The 23,491-nt window shown below is 38.7% G+C and overlaps 2 protein-coding genes across 4 annotated transcripts; both read right to left on the reverse strand.

Annotated features, from left to right (window-relative positions):
- Nucleotides 1-7,500: 7,500 nt before the first annotated feature.
- Nucleotides 7,501-12,446, reverse strand: LOC108897126 (CD276 antigen homolog). Its single transcript, XM_051072644.1, has 5 exons — nt 12,387-12,446; nt 11,868-11,907; nt 10,113-10,400; nt 9,097-9,185; nt 7,501-8,165 (listed from the first exon to the last, which is right to left on the reverse strand). Exons 2-4 carry the CDS (start codon nt 11,899-11,901, stop codon nt 9,136-9,138), a joined length of 372 nt encoding a protein of 123 aa, XP_050928601.1. The 5' UTR covers nt 11,902-11,907; nt 12,387-12,446; the 3' UTR covers nt 7,501-8,165; nt 9,097-9,135.
- A 6,252-nt stretch (nt 12,447-18,698) lies between these two features.
- LOC108897132 (uncharacterized) lies at nt 18,699-22,914 on the reverse strand. 3 transcript variants are annotated; one of them, XR_007813828.1, is made up of 5 exons: nt 22,576-22,914; nt 21,143-21,300; nt 20,213-20,365; nt 19,990-20,082; nt 18,699-19,292 (listed from the first exon to the last, which is right to left on the reverse strand). XR_007813828.1 is itself a non-coding variant. In XM_018696573.2 (5 exons), exons 2-5 carry the CDS (start codon nt 20,862-20,864, stop codon nt 19,203-19,205), a joined length of 690 nt encoding a protein of 229 aa, XP_018552089.1. In that variant the 5' UTR covers nt 20,865-21,300; nt 22,576-22,913; the 3' UTR covers nt 18,699-19,202. The 3 variants fall into 3 exon arrangements, 2 of the variants coding, with proteins under 2 accessions (XP_018552089.1, XP_018552090.1); XM_018696573.2 differs by having other exon boundaries at nt 20,511-21,300; nt 22,576-22,913; XM_018696574.2 differs by having other exon boundaries at nt 20,507-21,300; nt 22,576-22,909.
- Nucleotides 22,915-23,491: the final 577 nt, after the last annotated feature.

The following is a 23,491-nucleotide window of genomic DNA, read 5'->3' on the forward strand; positions in this document are numbered from 1 at the left end:
AAGTAAAAATCCTCTCTAACTGTACTTAAGTATTAGAGTACCATTATCAGTACCAGCGTCATTTCCAGTGTACTGGGAAGTAGCAAAATAAAGTAAGTAAGTAAAGTGTATTTAATATAACACCTTTCACAGGGCTTCACAAAATTAAAAAATACAAAAACAACACCCAAAGAAAACAAGCACCAACCATAGCAATGTAGTTACACATTTACACTTATGCAGCCAGTATTTATTCATTTTTAATTGAACACAAACACTTCTACAGTTATTTTTATTTCAGCAGAATAAATAATTGTTGTAATTGTGTCTGCTGTGCTGTAGGTTGCAAATGAGAAAACAAAGGGTTTGGCAGCACTTCATCAGTAAACAAAGACAAGAATGTGTGGACATACCACAATCTGGTCCAGGAGATCCAGGCAGATCCTCAGAGACACCGTTCTCTCCATAACTGAACCAAAAAATCAAAGATGGACACAAATAATAGTGCTCCTGTTGAAGCAAAACAAAAGATTGTGGTAACATAGAATTTAACTTTAAAACAATTAATAGAAAAATAATATGCCCAGGTCTTCCTGGATAGAACATCCTCTGAAACAATACGGATAAAATTATACACTGTGTAAAGTTTAGGCAGAGCAGTGTTACTTTGATAATTTCAACCTTTCAAATAACAAAAATGCCAAGCTACTGTCACTCTAGGGGTTGTACATAGAAAATAATATATGCAACTTAAGTCCCCTTTAGTGTGCTTGTTTGCTTTTTAACAAAGCCTAGTGCATTTATTAAGAATTTTTGGTTGGGCTAACATTAAAGGATTCAACTGATGACCCTGCAGATAATGACAATGGAGAAAGAAAGATGTTTTATGACCAAAATCATAAATAAAATAATGGAGTAAGAGAAAAATACGTTATCTGAAACCTTATATCTCTTTAAACCTGAAAAACTGGATGAATAATTATATAGTTTTTGTTGCTGAATAATTATTTTTCCTCATATTTCATGATGAACATTTTCTACCCCTTGTTGCAAAATTTTACATTTAGGACTTGGGGACAAGTGGAATTCTGCAGCTCTGCAGTGTTTTGTGGCTGAATTAGACTCCCCACATAACCAAAATAACTTTATACATGCAGGGGTGTTTTGGCATTCTGCACGTACCCACATCAAACTATACCAGAAATAATGGCAGGATGTAAACCAAGATTGGACAGATCAAAGCTTTTCTCTGATTGTGGTATAAGCATGGCTAAAAATGTAAAACTCTTTCTTGCATGACTGTTGTATTTCTCACTGACTACAAGAGAAAAGGCTTGTTTTCTCTTAACTGAACTCTGGAACCAACTGATAAACAGAGTTAAAGGAAGTTAAGGGAATAGATTAACCTGTACAAACCCATGGCAGTGGTTGGCAACGGTGTAATGTCACTGGGGATTTAAGCTTTACTCTCTTACTGGAGCAGAAAATAACTATAATCCAAAAACGAAAATAAACACAAGCCACTTTTCTCTACTGTGAAAAGAGAAATGTCCATTCACCCAGTGGTTACAGTGTGCATGCTACAACTGCAGAGCAGTGGATTGGAGCAGCAGGAGGAGCGGGGGAATCGATGGCTCATGAGTCAACCTCATCTGTTTCCCCCTGCAGAAATACCACTTGAGCTCAGAGTGGGCTGCTGCTGAGCTGCTGTTCATGGTTCACCAACAAATCTGCTTACAGCTGCCACACCTTGCACTGTAAAGAATGCTGGAAAAACTACTACCCTGTCATGTTCTCCAGTGAGATAAGTCGGGTTTATAAGCAGTGTTGTGAGCCTCCTCCACACTGGAAGTGCTCCCATCTTCATTGACAATTATTTCACAAGCATCCACTGCCAACATCAGAGCAGTCTAGGAAACTTAAATCTCTATACATTCAGGTTTAACACAGGTGCCCAGACCTAGTTTCCCAGATGCCTAGTTTTAATTTTTCAGAATAAACTTGATGAAAGGGTCACTATTGTAGGTGTGCAAACAAGAAAATTATTTTGTTAAGAACATCATTAAATAGCAGGTTGTGAAATATTACCTTCAATCCTTTGCGTTTAAATACATTATAAAAGCTTGGTTGTAACTCTGGGCCAAATAATGAATACTATAAATTCTGCATAACGACGTCCATTTCAGTGGAAAATGAGATTGAATACAGTTCCCTTGCAGCTGTTCTTGTGGTTTAGCACACAGTAGCAGTTGGTAAATGAAGTGTCATGCAGGATGAAACATGTGGTGTAATATATTGTAGTGGAGGCCCGCGCAGAGTGTACTGTGGTGGGTAGAGCTTACCAAGGCTGGTGGAAGCAGATGGTTTTTCCCCCTCCTTCTTTTTCAAGCCCGCGGGACTAATTGGTTTTGTACTCTGTGCTTTAAAATGGTATTTGATTAAAGCTTCCCACCATTAAAGGACAGAAAACAACAGAGCCACTCATCAAGTTGAGCCTCATTGCAGTTTATTATTTTCAACAGGTTCATTTGATTTAGAATAAAAACAACACTTTCTATAGGCTAGATGGAAATTGGCTCATCAAGACTGTAGAGGACATCTAATCACAGCTTTGCTCATTCATTGAAGCAACAGAAAAAATCTTTTTAATAGGCCATGATGAAGAAAATGTTCAATACTGCATGCCGTTAAAAGAAAATGTGACAAAATTAAAGACAAAAGCAAGTTGAGGCAGCTGTCCTTAGAAGTGGCATCTTTCTTGTTTCATTTGATCAGTTGTTCACATAATTTGGAGATATTACTTTGTTCCAGTATATCAGGAATGTAACTTTTCTAAAGCAACATGACCTGAACTTGTATAGGCCACTCTCTAGTGACAGTATGTACAGCTTTATGAAAACACCCTGTCCCCAGCAGGAAATATGACAGCGTGACAAACTGTTGCCTGTCCTCTCTGCAGGGAAAGCCATCGGTTCTTCTCAGGTATTTTTAGCCTGAGACATCAGCAGTGGGCTGTAGAGGTGTGAAAACCAGCCTGTCCCTGTCCTGGAAAGCAGCTTGGACTTTTGTTTCTACTCCATTATTCAATCTGACATTAACTTGTAAGCCATTTTATGCTTGGGAGCTGGGGTTGTTTTGTCCTAACCACAGTGATAGACATAAAAAGTTGTCTTGATGTGATATATGATATCTTCATCATGCTGATTTAAGTAAATGATCAGTTATGCTAATCTAATTTCTTGGTTAAAGGAGTGATGAGAAACTCAACTCTAACATTAAATTCTTTGGTCATTTGTTTTACAGTACCAGTCAAAAACCTTCTCATTCAGTGTTTTTTTTTTTTTTTTTATCACTTTCTACATTGTAGATTAATACTAAAGACATCAAAACTATAAAGGAACACATATGGAATTATATAGTAAACAAAAAGTGTTAAACAAACCAGAATATGTTTTATATTTTAGATTCTTGTGGATTCATGATACTTGTTCTTGCTCTCACACACACAAATATGGCATTCAACTAGAGTTTATCATTATTATCATAGGATGACTAATTCTTTCTTTGGAGAATTTTCTGGTATATGAACAGTATATCACCCATCCCTAATTTGAACTAAATACCTGCCCTTATTCACCTGATTTGGCACCCTCAGACCACTACCTACTCCCCAAGATGAAGAAGGAGCTCAGAGGTCACCATTGCCATGGACCATAAAACTAACTCTCATTAGGGCTGACAGCTCTGAACTACCAATGCCATTCAGATGATGCTGCTATAATCAAAGGTTTTTGGTGAAGGATCTCCCCCTGCTGATGGGTTTTTAAGAGCTGATGAGTCCTTCTTGGTTTTTGATAAAACCAAGAAAAACAATTTCTTCCTGACCACTTCAACTGTCATTGTACTCATTTCACATGAGAAAGTAGCATAAACACTATAGCCTCTGGAGTGCTATGGTGACTCTTACTTGTCCCTGAGATAGTTTCCACAAGACTGTTCTCATTGTCATCTCTTTTTTGACAGAGATGTGAGATGTGAATGTTGACATTATAGTGACAACTTGCACTCTTTAAAAAGGTTACCACTCTTCTATCTTTTTGATGGAAAATGAAAGCAGTCAAATCCTAATGATAGTGCATCATTCTTTTTGTAGTCTCTCGAATATACTGGTGATGATCCTCAGCCAGCAGGTAAACGTGCAACAGAGCTGTATGATGGACACCACAGCCAGACAAAATTCCAACACCTGTCCAGAAATGATAAACTGATTTTTAAAAAAAAGGTGTCTTTGTTTGGTCTCTGTCTCCACACCCCTCATTCTCAATCTTTACATAAGAGAATGTTGTCATGTTAAAGCATTGCTTTAAAAAGATCCACAATCAGGTGAACTAGGCTACTGTATTTTTTTTATTCCAAAAAGGTAAATACCAACTGAGAGCAAAGCTCTCATTCAAAATGGTGAAAACCAAAACAAGTGTAGGAAGTGTAAAAATACAAAATCTTATACAAAAAAATAGCACAGACACAATGACTTATAAAATATGAAAAAATAACATAATAAAACAGGAAATGCAATACACAGAGATAAAACAGATATATAAAGAGAAAAAGAAGCATTCATCATAAAAACATATAACAGTTCTAAGGATGAAAATTTGTCTAATCTAAGGGAGTTCTGAAGCTTATTCCACCATGAATTCATATATGGAATACCCAGAGTAATACAGTACATTATTGTGAGTAAGTACAGAATCATATTCCTGAGTCTTAAAAGTGATGATGAATGAAATGGTAGTTTAGTGAGGATGGCTTTATACAGTTGTGCTCATAAGTTTGCATACCCTGGCAGAATTTGTGATTTCTTGGCCATTTTTCAGAGAATATGAATGATGATCAAAAGTTTAGATACCCTAGTTCTTAATACCATGTATTGCCCCCTTTAAGATCAATGACAGCTTGAAGTGTTTTGTGGTAGTTGTGGATGAGGCACTTTATTTTCTCAGATGGTAAAGCTGCCATTTCTTCTTGGCAAAAAGCCTCCAGTTCTTGTAAATTCTTGGGCTGTCTTGCATGAACTGCACGTTTGAGATCTCCTCAGAGTGGCTCAATAATATTGAGGTCAGGAGACTGAGATAGCCACTCCAGAACCTTCACTTTTTTCTGCTGTAGCCAATGACAGGTTGACTTGGCCTTGTGTTTTGGATCATTGTTATGTTGGAACATCCAAGTATGTCCCATGTGCAGCTTCTGGTTTGTTGAGTGGAAATGTTCCTCCAGTATTTTCTGATAACATGCTGCATTCATCTTGCCATCAATTTTGACCAAGTTCCTTGTGCCTTGGTAGCTCACACATCCCCAAAACATCAGCAAACCACCTCCGTGTTTCACAGTAGGAATGGTGTACCTTTCATAATAGGCCTTGTTGACTCCTCTCCAAATGTAACATTTATAGTTGTGGGCAAAAAGTTCAATTTTGGTCTCATCACTCCAACTAACTTTGTTCCAGAGGTTTTGAGGCTTGTCTCTGTGCTGTTAAGTGTTTTGTAAGCAGGCTGCTTTGTGGCATTGGCATAGTAATGGCTTTCTTCTGGCGACTCAACCATGCAGCCCATTTTCCTTCAAGTGCCTCCCTATTGTGCATCTTGAAACAGCTGAAGTTATTTGTGGGTTTTTCTTTGCATCCCGAATAATTTTCCTGGCAGTTGTGCTGAAATTTTTGTTGGTCTACCTGACCTTGGCTTGGTTTCAACAGAATCCCTCATTTTGATTCTTTGATTCTTAATTAGAGTTTGAAAACTGCTGATTGGCATTCTCAATTCCTTGGATATCTTTTTATATCCTTTTCCTGTTTTATACAGTTCAACTACTTTCTCCTGCAGATCCTTTGATAAATTTTTTGCTTTCCCCATGACTCGGAATCCAGCAACGTCAGTAGTAGCACTGGATGAAACATGCAGGGGTCTGTCAGGACCCCGGAAACTCGCTGACCTTTTATACACACACTTTGATAACAAGCAAACAGATCACAGATGAGGATGGTTACCTTTAGTAGCCATTTAAACCCGTGTGTGTCAACTTGTGTGTATGTTATCAGGCCAAAACCTCCAGGGTATGTAAACATTTGATCAGGGTCATTTGGGTAGTTTCTGTTGTCATTATGATTTAAAAAGAGCAAACACAATTGTTTGATAATAAATGGCTTCACCCAACTACTAACCACGAGTGAAAGAAAAGTTTTTGTATTATCATTCATATTCTCTGAAAAATGGCCAAGAAATCATAAATTCTGCCAGGGTATGTAAACTTATGAGCACAGCTATAAATTAAAAAGAACAGTGCTCTTCCCTTCACATTTTAAGTGACCTAAGTCACCTGTAATAAATCTAAGACAGCTCTGGTGCACAGCAGCAGGGAGCTTGAGGGTGTGGGCAGCAGCATGTATATGAATCGCATTTGCATAGTCAAGCACTGCTAAAAATCTGCATTCTACTGTAGCTGCCTCTAAAAGAGAAACCTAATTAAATTTTAAACTTTGTAGTAAGTTCCTCAAATTTTTCATCTAACTTATAAGATGTCACTTATTTAATTAGCCTTATCTTGATTTAGTAAAAGCTTAAGTTTAATTATCAGAACATTTTGAATAGCCAGAAATTTGGACTTTAAATTAGACAGAGCTTTGTCAAGAGGGCACTGATGAGTAACCTACTACTATCAGCATAATAATAAATGGAACTGTCACTATTCAATGAGCCCAGGTCATCTATGTACAATGTGAAAAGGAGAGGACCTAGTGTTGAACCTTTTTTATCTTCAGGGAAAACCAGATTCATGACCATCTGCAACTATTCCTTGAGTTCTGCCAGGAAGATAATTGTGAAACCAGTTACACTGATGGCATTGCCCTGGCCTCCAGCTCCACCATATGGAATCTTAGGTTTTTGAGTTCATTCTTATCAGGCTGCCCTTACAAGTCTCTAAGGACTCTCCAATTGATCCAAAACGCTGCAGCACGATTAACTGGGAAATGAGATCATATTGTATACTAAAGAGCTCAAAGTACCCTATTATCCCTCTGCGCTCCGAGAAAGAAAGCTTACTGGTGGTTTAAAACTTTCCTTTTTGATAAAGCTTTTAGTGAGGGCTGGCTCAAGCCTGAACCATCCCATACTTTAGTGATTTCATTGTTTTCCAGAACTTTGCTGGATTACCACTGAAGTTGGACAGGGTGTCAACAAAATCACATGATCTAGCATTTCTAGGTGCCCTGACACATTTTCTCAACCATTTAAAAATCTGGCAGTCTGTAGAGGACTTCAAGCCTTGTGCTTTTGTCCATGCAACATCCTTTAACCTTCACATCGCTGAGATTTCAGATGTAAAACAAGGCTTTAATCTATTTTTTTACCCTGTAGTTCTATAGAGTTAAAAACATTTGTGAAATGGCTTATTGGCTAATTTGGTGTCAGGAATAGCACATAACCTCATGACATCACTGAGAACAAATCACCAAGAAAAGCCTGCTTCAGCAAAATGTTTGAAATCTGTCTTTATAATATGTGCGTGTGTGTGTGGGGGGGGGGGGGGGGGCAATAGGACATAGAGAGACATTAAACCCTAGAAATTCTAAATCTTGTGGCAGAGACAAGCAAAAGAGTATCTCATAAATATTACAATTACATCCTGCCATCCCACACAGAGGGTGGCACCTCATGTCACACTGCACTGACCAATCAAATATGTGTAAATGTACATTCCTGATGAATTACTTAAACTAGATTACTCACTATAATACATAATTTATGCAATTGGAATTCCATCTGGGAACAACATGTACAGCAATTCTCAAGGGTTTTTGCATCATCATTTGTCATTAATTGTAGGAGCATTTCTACAAAATCCACATTTTTCATTTCTGTAGTGTAAGAAATATAACTAAATGACTACATGGAACCTTGCTGATCAGTATTTGAGAACTATGTAGAGTAAACCTTGTTGATGAAACAAAACAGGATGGTAAAAAGTAGAAACCAACATTTAGTGGATCATAGTGGATTGGGATGTTGAAAAAAAGCACCAAAATTCCTTAGTTCCTAAGCTAAGGGCAACAAAGTTGAGTCAGACAGGATCACTTTCATTCTGTTGAAGCTCTCGGAGCTCGTGTTCTCTGCCGCCTTCCCCTCCAGACCCTTTTTGTTTTAAAGCAAAAACAAAAATGTATTTCAATAACACAACAATAATGGAATGACAAACTTATGCACTGTTGAATCAAATGCTTCCTAACCATCTAGTACCAAGCTCTCCAGGCATTCACCGTGAAGGTCGAAAGTGACATTAGTGGCAGCAGCTGGTTGTGTAAGGCCTTCCAACACACCACAAAATACAGCCTAAAAACATATATTTAGTCGATTGAACTCATGCATACTAGGTACTGTCATTCCACACCTGTCCACTAGTTCCCCTCACAGAGTTTCTCACCTTCGACAGCAAACTGACCCTGCTCCTCCCTGCTAAGTTACACTCGCCTCTTTTCTGTAAACCTTGCTCTTGCGTTTTTGATCTTTTCAGTCTGTGATCTGCGTCTTGTCTTCCAAGTCCTGTCAGCTTTGTTCACTTGTTTAAAGCCTTCACACCACAGATTAAAGCAAAATCCATTTGAATGAACATGCACTGCTCAGGTGTGCCTGTTTGGATCCTCCTCCTTTTTGCCTGTCTGAAATTGCTCAGTTTTTATATAAGTGCCTTTTTTGAACAAGAACAATTCCCAGAGCAGAACAGTAGATGTCTGTATTTGACTGTATATAAACATCAGACCATTTTTAACACAGTTGGAGGGCCTTAGTTTATTCAATGCTTTGACCCTCAATATGGGGCTTGCCACCCAAACTCTTCCTGCCTCCTAAAACTGCAATATCATTATTATTATCACTTGCCCTTGAAAAAAGGATATGGTATGGCAGCACATGAGCAACACACTTGTCCTGTATGCCTTGGTGGACACATTCTTATACTTACGATATAGACTCAGCACTTGTCTTTTCCTTTTAGCATTCATCGTTTGCCTATAAAGCACAGTATGTTGCATCACAAATTTAAATGACAATTAAAAGCAACACTTACTTTTTATCTTATAATAGATCAGAACACAGCCCGGAACAGTCACAAGATGATGATGATGATGATGATGATGATGATGACAATAATTCCACCTATGAAAAACAACATGAGATGTAGTATTGTTAAACTATGACTTAAACTAGCAAAGGGTAAGCAAATATAGAACAAAACCTGTTCCCCTGATGGATATTTGGACCAGATTAATTGAAATTACATTGAGCTTTATTTATTTTTCCCTGTTCAGTTTTTCTCCCTGTTCCTTCTGGGGCTCTATGGCAAACTGTTTTTACTGAAGGAAGACAACCCTGCTATCACTGACTGAATGCATAGAAACTATGAATAATAGTAAGGGTGGGGGCGCCCCCATAGCTGAATGGTTGGGGCGGGTACCACATCCCCAGATCGACACCCTTACTGCATGTCATTCCCCTACTCTCTCCCTGTTTCCTGTCTCCTCTCCACTGTCCTATCTAAATAAAGGCGAAAAGCCCAAAGAGGTGCATTGCATTGACCAGAGGAAAAAAATACTACTTACTGAGTTCTTATGATCCTGTAATCAGAGGATACTGATCTCTCCTATCTAATGAATGTATCTGATGCTGAACCTACCTCTGTAGCCTGGCTTTTAATTTAATGTTTTAAGTATATCATTTATTTGATTTAATCATTTATTTTATTGTATTCATGTTTTAATGTTTTCTTCTTAAATATCAATTTTATTTGATGTACTGTTGCATTATTTTTTTTTTTTTTACATTTCTCAAGTGCATTAAGTCTCATATTGTTTTACTATTACAAAGCCCTTTGAACTAACTTATAGAAAAGGTGCTGAACAATAAAGTTTGATTATGGAAGTCAGATATCAGCCAAATGTTAACAGCTATAGGTTGTGTTAGGTGTAACACAAACTATGTTATCCATCTCATAATTACAAGTACAACTATCTTACAGTACCGCATCCAGGTCTAATTATAATATGTTGCTTGTTTAATTTGAGTGAATGCAATACACTACTGTACCTGTAAATGGAGTTATGGAGGATGTCATGTCTTTACTTGCACTCAGAGTCTGGTTTAAAGTTGGGTTGTAAACTCTACAGGTCACTTTCTGTAACCCTGTGATGTCAGCAGTGCTGCTGACGCTGTAAGTGCCATCTTCTTCAGAGGTCATTTTGGTCTGTACTTCAAGTATAGTTCGTCCATCTCCAGAGCTCCATTCGATTTCAGGTTTAGGGTAACCTCCCTTTGTTCTGCAGGTTGCTGTCATGTTTGCTTGGTTTATCTCAGTTTCAGGTTCCTGGAAAGGAACTGGAGATGGGTCAGGATTAATTTAGCAAGATTATTCATGTGTAAAAATAATTGAACATTCATGTAAATTTTGGGTTAACAAGGAAGGTGAGCAAAAATGCAAATTAATAATGAATTTATAAAATATCAGAAACATCTAGTAATTTTATAAAGCAAATGGGTACCCCACCAAACACTGCACTCCACCACTGTCACACACTTAGTGGGCCACTATGCAGCTGACAACTGGCTTAGCGGTGTGTTATGCTAGTAGGAGCTAATGTAGCCTCAAGGTTTTTTCATATGCAAACTTGTAGTCATTAGATCCAATTGACCTGAGGCCATTTATCATATTTAACACAGCTCCCTCTGAAGACACTAACAGAACGGTGTGGATTATCATGATCATTTGACATATTTTATAAAGTTTATTGTACATGAAATGCTATTATAATAACAACATCTTTAATCAGCTTTTTATTTGCCATAAACAGATAAGTACCAAGCACCATACCTGCGACATACAGAGTTAACTGGCAGGGCTTTTCTCTTTCTTTGTTTCCTTGCATAAAAACAACTTCAAGAGAGGTCTGGTCATCTTTCAGCATCAGCGGCTCAATGATGAGTGAGAAATTTCCAGAAGATAACAGATCAGGAAAGATTTTAGTCCTGTTGTTAAATGACTTGCTTTGGTGTTGATATTCTTCTGTTCCCCTTGAGTAAACATGTACAACAGTGTTGGAATTATTTTGGCCCTGCCAGTATATGTAGGTTTGCTCTGGCTGAAATGGCTCATTGACAGTGTGTTGGCACAGCCAGAGACATCGAGCTCCCCTTGGTTCCATTGATAATGATGTTTTCAGATAAACCTTGCCGCAGTAGAGACACATTGAAGACTACAATAAAAAAAAGAAGATTTAGTTAAAAAAAAAAATAAGAAAAAAAAACTGTAAATCAAACAATGTATGTGACTCATACAGTGGTGGAAACAATGTTTTTTGTGCAAGACACTCAACTGCCTAAATTTAATTCATTTCCCCTACTATTATAACACTCTAAAGACCCTGCATTGGGCCTAATATAAGAACATGAGACAATATGCTTCTCTGGAACACAAGTTTAAGGAAATGGAGGTTGTCTAATATTTCAATAAAAGATAGTTACATGTTCACTCATTACAGATGTTTGGTATTTGGTATTTGTTTTGCAAAGTCAATAAAGCATGGTTTGAATTAAACTTTTCAGGAGAAACCCCAAAACACAATATTTTCCATAACGTCCCATGAGTTTTGATTGGGTCCAGTAAGACACAACAAAAGAAAAATTAAATCAATGACAAACACATGGAGCTTCTTCATCTTGTACCTCTTCACAGAAGCTGAATTATCATCACAGTATCACAGTATCACTGTCTCAGGAAACTGCTTTTAACTAAACTAGTTTAAACAGGGTGAGTGAATTAATAAAAGTGCCAAAAATCACACCTACCAAGCAAGTAGACAGATAAAAAACTCTTTTCCATCCCATCCTAAAGAAGAAAAAAAACAAACACTGTGTCACTGTAAATCACTGAACCGAATGCCCTGGTAGTGCCTAAAATGGCTGTTGTTCCATCCTCATTTAGGTAAAACACAATTAATTCTGATGCTCCTTCACTAATAACAACTGAAACATTACTTTTATATCAGTCATTGTTGACTATAATAGTTTATCATTCTTTCTTTAATGATACTCAATATAACTTGAGAATATGGAATGTTTTTGGAAAGTGGAAAGTTTTTGAACAAACCTTATATATGCATGTATGTTAACGAGGTGTCTAGATTTTATTTATTGATGCAAATCCATCCACTTCCTAAACTATGCTGGGGCTGGAGAAATGGTTTGTTTTCCCATCGATGCGCTAGTAAGAGGACTCTGTTAAACAGATTTAGCCTGTAAATCAGACTCAAGCTATAAGTGAATGGGATTCGAGCAAGGAATTATTTTATAGAGATGGAAACTCACCGGATGAGCGAGGCAAAAAGTGATGTCCTCAGCTGAGAGACTCTCCGTGTCTCTCTGTCGGTTAACTTCCTCAGAGCATGAGAGGGGAGTTGGCTCCTCCTCTTACATTTTTAAATGTTTTGAATGTATGGATAGCAAAACAGAATCACGTAACGTCTCAGTTTCCCCAGCGTTTTATATGTTGTTGATGCCGTTCTAATCTGTTCACTTAAAATCTGTCGCTACCAGGCGGTTTGTCTGGTAGGTGGTTCTAATGAACTTTTTTTGAACAACTTTTAACACCCAGCCAGTAAAGACAAAAACAAAAAGCAAAAGGACATGCGGTGTGACTGCATAATACCTGAGTGCTTATTTTTTGTATGACATTGTCTAACCAGTAATGTGACCTCTCTGCCCCTCTCTGGGGCATTCAAGTATTTTATTCTGCAATAGGACAAATACACAAGCAGTCAGTTCAGGAAGACGATTGGCACAGCTTACCCCAACACAGCATGAAAATCCTACCAAGGTTACTATGTTGGCTTGAAAAACTTGACATTGCATAAAATAAAATTAAAAAAAAAAAAATTACAATGACTGTACCTTTTACAATATCATTTACACTCTGTAACACCGGTGGCTACACAGTTATAGCAAAACTAGAATGGATTTCTAACTGTAGAAAAGATGTGTTATTTAAGCTCATGCTCTTAATAGCCATAGTTTTACAAGTGAATTTATACCACTATATAAACTGTTCTCTGCTGCCACCCTCATGAATTTTATAGTGCCAGCAGGCAAGCTGGCTTATCCCAATTGACAAGCACGAATAAACAGCCTTTACCTATTACATGGCAGATACAACTACACTCTACTTCATGTATTTGAACATACAATTATATACAAATAAATAAAAATGAATAAATAAAACACCCAAGAGCGTACCTAAGATTTCCTTTAGCAGCAAAAGAGATCAGTGCTTGATTAGTATGCTCTACCCTTCTTCACTGATTGGATGCTTAGAATTCATTGGTTGTGTTTGCAGTGTTCATTAACAAACTGCCTGGTAGAATTTATAAACATTTAGCTGCATCACACATTTATTAAACATCTGGTGGCAATTAGAGTGGCAGTTGGGCAGGGAACCAAAGAAAGGAATGGGGCTGGGCAAGGGTAGAGCAGAAGATTTTAGGCAGAGAGCTGAGGGCTGAGAAACTGTGCAGCTAACCCTGAAGCAGGACAGATAGAGCTGCTCAGGAGAGCAGCCCAAAGGCCAGACAGGGAGGTCTCGCTGTGGGTCAACAGGGGAGCAGATCGGTTTCAAGCAAGGTGCCAGCTGGTGCACAGGCTGAGAGTCAGGAACTGACTTGATCTTGGCTGACTTATGAGCAGACTAAATGGCCTACTCAGAAATAGACAAGACATCTGCAGGGATCCCTGATGATGGAACAGGTAGAATGACAACAGGAATGGCCACCTCTGGATTTGGCTAGGGGCCCAACTGGGCATTGATCGCGGGCTGCCCAGGGCAGAGGTTCTGGGGTACTGGGCAGCTTGGGGGATTGATGTCTCCTTGACCCACACTTCCTTCTAAGGACTCCAACCTTTAGGGAAATTGCAAGGATAGTTCCAAAGAAACTGCTCACTGGGAGGCAGGTTTGAGTGGAGACAAAAGGCCAATTTATACTTCTCTGATGAATCAACTATCCCTCATTGGTCCTCTGGTCTGTCAGGATGTCATCTGGTATCCCCACACTAGAGAACAGTTGCACCAAAGCCCACACTGTGGGAGCAGTGATGGTGTGCAGGGGAAAGGCCTCTGGAAACTGGGTGGCATAATCACATATGACCAGGATGTACTGGTGACCACCACTGATTTTCACCAAAGGCCCACAGTGTGCATGGCAATCCAACAGAATGGAGTGGAGATTACTGGAAGTGGCTGCAGAAAGGCTCGATCTGACTTGCAGGTAGGGTCTGTTTTCTGACAAGTGGAGCATGTGGTGCCATATTTCTGAACGTTTCTGTACGTGGAGGGCCAATAAAAGCATGAACTAGTATGTAGATATGTATTATTATGGCCAAGGTGTCCAGCCCATGGGAGTGTATGTGCTATGTGCATGACGAGTGATCTACATCTTGCAGGGATTACCAGATGCCTGTGGCTTTCCTTGACTATGTACAACACATCGTTCCTGTACACTTTGCAAACAATGCACCTTCTCTGACAGCAAGGGAATGAGCTGGCAGGCCCACTCACTCTCTGGCCACTTCCACGATTTGGCCATACATTCCAAGTGGTCCCCACCCCCCATCTGGTATAGAGGGATTTTTGGTTCTGACATCATGGGCCACACAGGCTCTGAATTTTATTGTTTCCAAGTGCTCGTGCCACCCCTGACAATATGCAGCACTGGGCATACTTCCCATACTAAAATTAGAATGGTCTCTGTGGACCACAAATGTCTCCGCAAATTTCATAACAGTCCCTCTAAAAGCTGTTGATATATTTCAGTTTCAACTAAAGTGATTTTGGTCCCATCATTATCAACTTCAGAAGCTGTATATAGCAATCTCTGACTCATCTAGAGCTGCTCAACCTACTGACTGAGACTTACAATCAAATTGTCAATAAAGGCACATCTTATCTCAATCTGTCAGACATTTGATGCAAATATGAAAGAGCCTGGTACGACAAGAGGAAGTGAGGTGGTACTGCCTGTGTGGCCTCTTTGTGTGATGTACTACTCATTTACCAACCAAATAAACATTTTCCATTTTAAAACACTGCACCCAAGCAGCTGGCAAAATCTTGTTAAAGGGATGTTTAAAACTGTTTTCCCTGCATATATACCAGGTGCAGATTTGTACATGTATTCAGTATTTTGAGATTTTGAGTATTGAGTGTTGTGCACTGGACACATAACATGCTAGTATCAAGTTAAAGTAAAACAATAGGCCTTATTATCCTCTAAAAATAGTAAGCTACAGGCTACATGCAACTAATAAATTCTGAAATTTAGAATGGTTTTAATTAACTGTAGTAACTGTTTTGATACTACATGTGTACTTTTAGAGAGCATGGTGTCCCCAATTCGACTGTTTGCTGCATGTCATTCTTCCACTCTCTTTCCCACATTTCCTGTATGTCTTCACTCCAACTATCAAATAAAGACATAAAAATGTCCAAAAAAGACATTAGAGAAAACTAACAAAATAAATAAAAATCATCTTGTATGTATGTTGTTATTATGATGACTGCAGAAATAATACCCCGAGACAATAACACTAACACTATATTAACACTATTGTCACGATTTGGCTTAGGACTGGTTAAAACCCCAAAGGCAGACTCAGACTCAGTTACAGAGTAATAGTAGATGGAGGTGTGGGATGAAGAGTGGAGACTAGCTGACAAAGCAGGTGGGTATGGAGCTGGAGAGTCTGGCAGAGCGAAGCAGGGGGACCAAAGTTGGAGGACACCAACAAGGGAGCCAGGCAATAAGTGAAGCATGGGATCTCCCACTTGGAGGGACAGGCAACACCACAGGCACTGGTGCAGCTCTTCTTGTGCTTATTCTTTCAGTCAGTCTCAATATGATTCAAGGGAACCTGCCCTTTTTTCTGGTGCAGTGTAAAAGTAACCATCATTCATTAAATGTGTCAAAGGGTTCATTGAGCTCCACATGAAGCTTGGTGCAAATACAGCTCAGTAACTTCGTGATTATGACAGAGAGAGGTACATTTAACCAGTAAAGTAATGCAAGTAATACACCCACAATATACTAAACAAGAGCTACTAGCAGAAAAAAATGTAACATCAGCTAACAATTATCATACATCAACAATAATGACATATATTATATATTATAATTACTTTGGATCTTACAAAAGTGTTATATATCACTGGAAAATAGACAATAGAAAATAGATCTGTTAATATATTAAAAGATTGCATTCTAGCGCAGCTAACCTATCAGCAAGGGTCCAACTGTGCAAAAATTTCCTCTTCACTGAGCCCATAAATGCACACAAATGCAAACTAACTCACTGACAGCTCATATTTATGCCCCTGACCCAGATACAGATACAGATCCTTTTTTTGTGTTTTTCTCATGGTGGAGGTGCATGAGCTAACCACAAACATCCCTCCTGCTAAACCTGTAGTGTCAGCTGTTGTGCAAACAAAGACCTTGTTATGTTTCCTGTTTCCCACAGAGACCTTTATGACTTTGTGTCAAGTCACAGATTTAAAGCTAAACCACAGATGAACAGCTCACTCAGACTCAGTATACAGTACATCAAAGTGGTATTTAAGTACAACTTCAATTATGATATTGGTCCATTCAGGCACGCAATTTGATTGTAAAACACTGTGTAATGAGACACAACAAACAGTGACACATTAAACACAAGACAAGATAATAGATACTGAGATGTCACTGTTTTTATGCAAACATATTCAGCAGGTTGGAGGAAACACTTAGATCACATTAACCTGAGGAAGGTCAGAGTATATTAATGGATCAGGCTTTAATTTTCCCATAGGGTGAGTTATTCTATATTCTGGATTTTGGCACACTGATACATGTCTTTAGTTAGTATCTGTCAGCCAAAGATTATGTACATGCATTGTTTTGCAGCAGACATCACCAGATTTCTATGTATATCAGTGAAGCTAATCATAAAGCGTTTGTTCTATAACTACTGTAGCTTCACCTGTTCTATCAGTAGCACACTGAAGTTATCTGACAAAACAAATTAGTTGAATAAAAGCATATATTTTTGCAAGACAGAGTTCACTAGAAGTAACACTACTACAAGAAGAAACAGAAACATTAGGGAATACAAAAGTGTGCTGACTGTTAAGAAAACACATGATTTGCAACATTAATGGGAAAAAATCCCATTCCCTGTCTTGCTGAGTATTAGATAAGATGACTGATTTTCCATCATAGGGAGGTATGTGTGCTGGTTGCAAACCACAATAAAGCATGCAGCCCTTTTCAACTCACTGTGTCTGTCTCTGTTTGTACTGAAGACAGAGAGACTTTTAAAAACAGGTCTTTGTCTTGAGTCTCCAGCTCAGACACACAATTTTAGTTGCTGAAGACACGGCTGATGGCAGGTGGCCGTCGTCAGCCCTGATTCCAAGCAGAATCACGGCAGCCTGCCTCAGCGTAGCTATCCCCCGCTGTTAGGCTGTAGTGGAGGCACATCATCGGGACACACATTGACCCAGCCCCACAGAAAATGAGATACAATATGTTAATTAGTGAGTTTTGGTGTTACCTTGGCCAGAATCAGACTTGTTCCACTTGTTTACAGGCTTTGTGCTAGTTAGCCAGCTGCTGGTTGTGGCTCCAGCCATTTTTGCTATACAGACACCCAATTTATGGCATCAGCCTTTAAAAAATAATTTGGTGATATTCTGGTTTGCTGGATACACATGCATACACACACACACGCACACGTGAGAATGCAGTGAGTGTGTGCTTTTCATGCTGGCTTAATAATGAACCAAACTGACTTGAGTTACCATGGTTTCAGGGAGGCATAGAGAAAACGGGGGAAAAAAGAAAGAGAGTTAGGGTAGCCTAGAGAATTTCAGGGCTGTTCCTTAGAGAATCTGTTCCTCACAGGCTAAGATGAAGGGAGATTAAGTTGTCAGGATCTGTTTTGTAGAGCATACACGTGTAAAGTGAACAAAAGCAATAAGAAAAAGGAGGGAGAAGGTACAAATAGAAGAGGGTCCCATTGTCACAGAGGTGCATCCAATTTTATGTTGACCTCTGATGGGCACCTTTTTGTTTAGTGCCATAATTAGCTTTTTAGTTTTTCCTTTACTTTGGTTTATGATAAAATATCTGCAAAACTAACTTTATTCCCATAAGCATCAGCAGGACTTTGTGTTTAGTGCTAATGTTAGCATAGCAACATTTGATGTGATGCTCACATGCAAGCATGTACCTCAAAACACTGTGTCTAAATACAGCCTCACACAGCCACTGACATGGCATTAGACTCATTGGCCTCATTTTAATTATTATAATGTTTCAGATACTGTGAGATCTTCAGAATCAGCACCCATCAGTGCTTTATCTATGCAGAGCATTTGTTTTTATCTCCTTGCATATGTAAATAGTAAACTAGATGCTGATCTGTGCACTGTAAACCCGGATAAGTTGATTGTACTTAAACCATTTGTGTCAAGTGATTGCCTCAAATGGCTTAAGTAATCGACAGTAGTGAAAATTAATTTGTTCAAGTTTTGTCAACTTAAATGTACAATAGTCAGAATTTAACATTTTAGAGTTATATAAACTTAAATGGTTTGAATAATCAAAATTTTTATTTAGACACACAACAAAGCAACAAATATTAATTATGAAACCATTTCCTTCCAAATACAATCACAGCACAGTGACCATGTAGCAGTATACTGTGAGTGCAAAAGGAAAAACTGTATGCTTTGTGTGCCATACAACAAAGCAGGCATCAAGAACAACTATGCAGTGAGGACTAACTGCGAGAATATTTGCCCCATTGAGTGCAATGCATTTGTGCAACAATCCAGACACAGACATGAAGAATTGTGCCATGAGCATAGATGTGTCTTACTGTGCAAGATCATTCTTCAGCTTTTGGTAGCTCACTTCAACCTAAATTTAGCATTACCAGCTGAATGAAGGTGAATGTGCTTTTTAAGCACTTTGGGTACTGCAGGTGGAGTGCATAGGTAAAGCCAGATAAGAGGCACATTGCCTGAGGTAGGTTGGTGAGTGCTTCCATTACAAGGCTGCCCTCTAGGATGATCCCCACTCTTGAGGGGTTTAGTTATACTGGGCTTTCTGGGCTTGCAGCCCTGGTGTCCTCATAGCAGAGGATTCCCACAGGAATGTCCATGGAGTCTCCTTCATTAAGATTCTATAGCACGAGAAACAAGACAAAAAGAGGATATTCAGGTTAACAGCAATTTATCTACAATCAGCTGTGTGGTCTTCATAAATATTATGATTTTCATAATTCACAGTGGTTTTATTTTAGATAATGTTGTGTAAACAAGCTGTTCAGAGGCATTTTTGAGTGTTCATGTCTAGGTGTCTGTTGTAATGTAGATCCCATGTTTTGACAGTAGCTGGTGTATTGGACAATGTGATATGTGAAAAGTACAAATAGAGAAAGGGTTAATTACTATCCAGGTGTGCTGCTGACCAGGGAGAAGCACACAGTTTTTTGACCTTTTGAGTATTAGAGGCCTAATTTGATTAGGGATAAGTGTGTGTAGATCAATAAAGGCAATATTAGAAATACATTGAAGATGTCTGGATTCATTCAGTGGAGCCAGCTGACTATGCATCAACTGGAAGTTCCAGCAGCAGCCCCTCAGTGGATTAGGTTTTTTGTTTTTGCAGAAATCAAGTCATTATACAAGCCCTTTGAATTTTTGCATAATTTGGAGTATAGAATGCAGTTTTTAATTTCCTCTTGCTAACAGGGAAAGCACATTATCAAATTAAACTTAACTTAAGTTCAATGAAATCATCATCCCATCATCCCAAATAAACAAAACATAGGAGAATGGAAAAACCCAGTCAAACACCAATCAGAAAACTTTACTCACCAAACTGCTCTTAAAGAACATAGATGCATTATCCCCAAGAATGACTGGAAGTCCTCTCAGGAAAAGGCATCTAATGGCTGTCGGTTCAGTGCTCTGCAAAGAGATGTAACACATACTTAAATGTAGAACAAAGAAATATATCTTAGATCAGTTTATTTGTTCATATAGAGAAGTCCCACAAGGGAAGGTGGGGGGAATATTAAAAACAGAAATATCAACCCACTGTTGTCTTTTGTAGCAGGTCAGCTAACTGCTTCGCTATCCGACCTGTCTTCCTCTCGAAGATTTCCATCAAACGTGGACACAAACCATCAAGAACACAAAAGAACTCCTCTTTAAGATTTCTACCAGCAACCCTGTTAAACTCCGAGTACACCTGAAAAATATGAAATAAGCTCAATTTTGATATTCAGGCAGAGTTACTTATAACACTAATAAACCTCTCTGAACTTGTTGTCCAATGATGTATGTAACACAAAAAAGACAAGAAATAATATATATAATAAAGGACACTCACAAACCTGGCTTTCAGTGAAAAGCGTTGGCCAACGTTGGACCATCTGGCTAATGTCAGGCTCATTCTTTACAATCTCCTCTCTTCTAAGGGCAAATGTGATGTCCATGTTTTTTCTAATAAGAGAATCATTTGGGTTTTTCTTCTGCATTTCATTAACCATGGCCTCTCGAACAGCTTCAAGCCTAGCAACATCCATTCTCTCTGGAAATTCTGGAAGGTAATTGATCTCCCCTTTTCTTGGCTTCTTTATATTTTTGCGAGAGGGCTCACCATCAACATTGTTTTTTCCATGTTTACCACCGTTAACTGTTACATCAGACTGCCCCAGCTGGCGCATTTTTGTTCTGTAATTTCCCATTTTGAATTTAAGACTGTTTATCCATCCCTGACAGCCAGATGATGAGCCTTGTTCTTTAAGACAGGGGTGTTCTGCTACCAAAGCTTTTGCGACAACTTCAAACGCCTCTTTTATTGAATAAGCTTTGTAGCCATAGATTGTCTATGCAAGCTTCTTAAGAATGTCATGCTTCATATCCTTTGTCACTTTCAGGTAATCAGGCCATCACGAAGATACATCAGATTTCCTTGGCGTAATCTGTATTCCACGTCTACAGGAAACTTTGGAATGTCAAATACCTCAGGCCACTTTTCTCGACCCTCCAGAGATGAGGTAGACAAGATCTCAGTGTCAGGCTGGCTGCTCACGTCACTGCTTATTTCACTTTGTGGCACGGGGATGGGATCAAGGACAGGAATAATTCAGATGGTAGGTTTCTCAGGGAGGTCAGAAATGTCTGTAAGGTTACAAAGTGCATTGTTGAATTCAGGGTCCTTGTACTGTAAAGTGAAGTTGTAATCAGGTTCAACTGATTTCTTGACCCAGTTCATTAAATCATCAACTGGGAGGTGCTCATGGTACCATGCTGTCATTTTTTTGCAGACAAACAAATGTCTGGGTTAGCTGCAACAATCTGTGTAATCTGAACAAATTCAGGGAGACCTGAACAGGAACCAGAGGATACAGAGAATCATATCTATGTCATACTTGATTCCGTCAATGCAGACAGATGATGCAACAAGCACTGACCCAGAGTGGTTATGTTTTGAGGAAGTACTCTCTGAACATCGCTGGGAAAAGATGTGACCAAGACCATTGCAACCTTTGCCATATCAACTGCTGGCCTGAAAAATGAGCTACAGTCCAATTAATAGCTGAGTGCTTTCTGGTGTTTAGTAGAGAGAGTCAGGGCCACATTTTTAAAATTCTGGGACTCTCTGACTGACTACTTTTTTGAAGAATTTATGCTTACCCTCAAAGCGCATAGTCCAAACATCAGTCAAAGGACCAAATTTCTTTATCAGGCGAGGGTAATGTTCCACATAGTGATGTTTTGGTCGCAACCTGAAATTTGCTTACTTTTGTGTGCACTGAAAATGGAGTATACACTGCTCTGAAATTTACAGTCTTTATAAGGACAATCAACTTTGTGATTTACTTTTAAGTGAGTACTTCGCAGATGAGAATAGTATTTAGTCTCAGTGCAGGGTTCAAGAAATTTGCATGACAAAGCGAAACTTCATTTGAGAGTCTACAGTTTGTGGTTGAGCCACACTTCTGCTGTGAAAGTGGGATAAATGGCTATGGAGTGTATTGAGAGACTTGAATGTACACATACATTCCTGATGCCTCAGTTCTTGCATAAGTCCCATGTTTTAGCCTATAATGTTTAAAAAGCTGTGCTCTCTTCTCACAGATGGCAGGGCAGTACTTGCATTTCCAAGGCATGGCTTTAAACAAAAATAAAAGGGCAAATGAAGCTAATGTTAAAAGTGGACATTGAAATTTTTTCAAAAATACAATGAATAATTTGAATTTTACACTACTGTTGCAAAACTGTATGTAGAGAACACACAAGTAGAGAGAGCTACTCTAAAAACACAATACTGCAATTGTCCAATGCTCAAAATTTACCTAAGTCAACCTCAAATTTACACACACTCAAATGTACAGGTTTCAAACTAGAAGGGTTTCAGCAGTTTCTAATACTTGATTAGAGAAAAAAACTCACCTCATTCAGGCAGAAATGGTATCCACTTTATGGCAGGCAAATGTCCTTTAAAAGTGTCCAAACTTGCTAAAATGGCGCAACTGTCTCTGTAACTTCCAACGGACAAGCACAGACTTGTCTTGAGTGTTGAGCCATCACAACAGGGCAACACTGTGGCCTGAGGTAAAACTTGATAGTTTAAGTTTGTTAAACTTACAAAAATTAGTACACCCAATGACTCTCTCATACACTCTTCATATACTCATACTGTTTAAGTAATGCAATAAAACTCATTTTTAAAAGTGGTATTTACTCAAACGTTTGCGTAGAATGAACTTTCGGGTTAACAGTGTGGTCACAAAACACCAGGATGCAGTTTCAAAACTCTGTATTCTGCAGAAATGCACTTGTAGATGAACAGATAACAGAAAAGTGTGGGGGCGGGGGGGGGGAATGTCTTATACAGTACATATTGTGTATTCAGTGGTGGATTTAGTGATTTGGGGGCCCTTGACAAAGTTTTTCTGATAGAGAATTTTCAGATTCAGATTCAGACAATTTTATTTATTCCATAGGGAAATTCAATTTTGCAATCCACCCAAACCAACAAGAAAAGAAAAACACACACAAACAGACCGGAATAGAGGGCTGTGTCAGAGACAACACATAAAGGACACTGACACCTTGTGGGGCCCTGTGTGTATTGACTCACACAAGGGTCAGGCAAGTGAGGTACATCCACAGAATAAATATAAAATATATTGCACATTTCAGAATATATATTGCACAAGAAAGAAAGGCATAATTTAAAAGAGCCACTTAATTAAAATGAGGGTACTCTAAAAGAGTTGAGCTTCCATAGCAGGTGCATCTCTGTGTCCACGTCAAACTTCAGTTTTGAGTCGACAGTCCACAGTTCCCAGATCCTTCTAAGTAT

The sequence above is a fragment of the Lates calcarifer genome, linkage group LG1 (genome assembly GCF_001640805.2).
Source record: "Lates calcarifer isolate ASB-BC8 linkage group LG1, TLL_Latcal_v3, whole genome shotgun sequence".
Lineage (NCBI taxonomy): Eukaryota > Metazoa > Chordata > Actinopteri > Centropomidae > Lates > Lates calcarifer.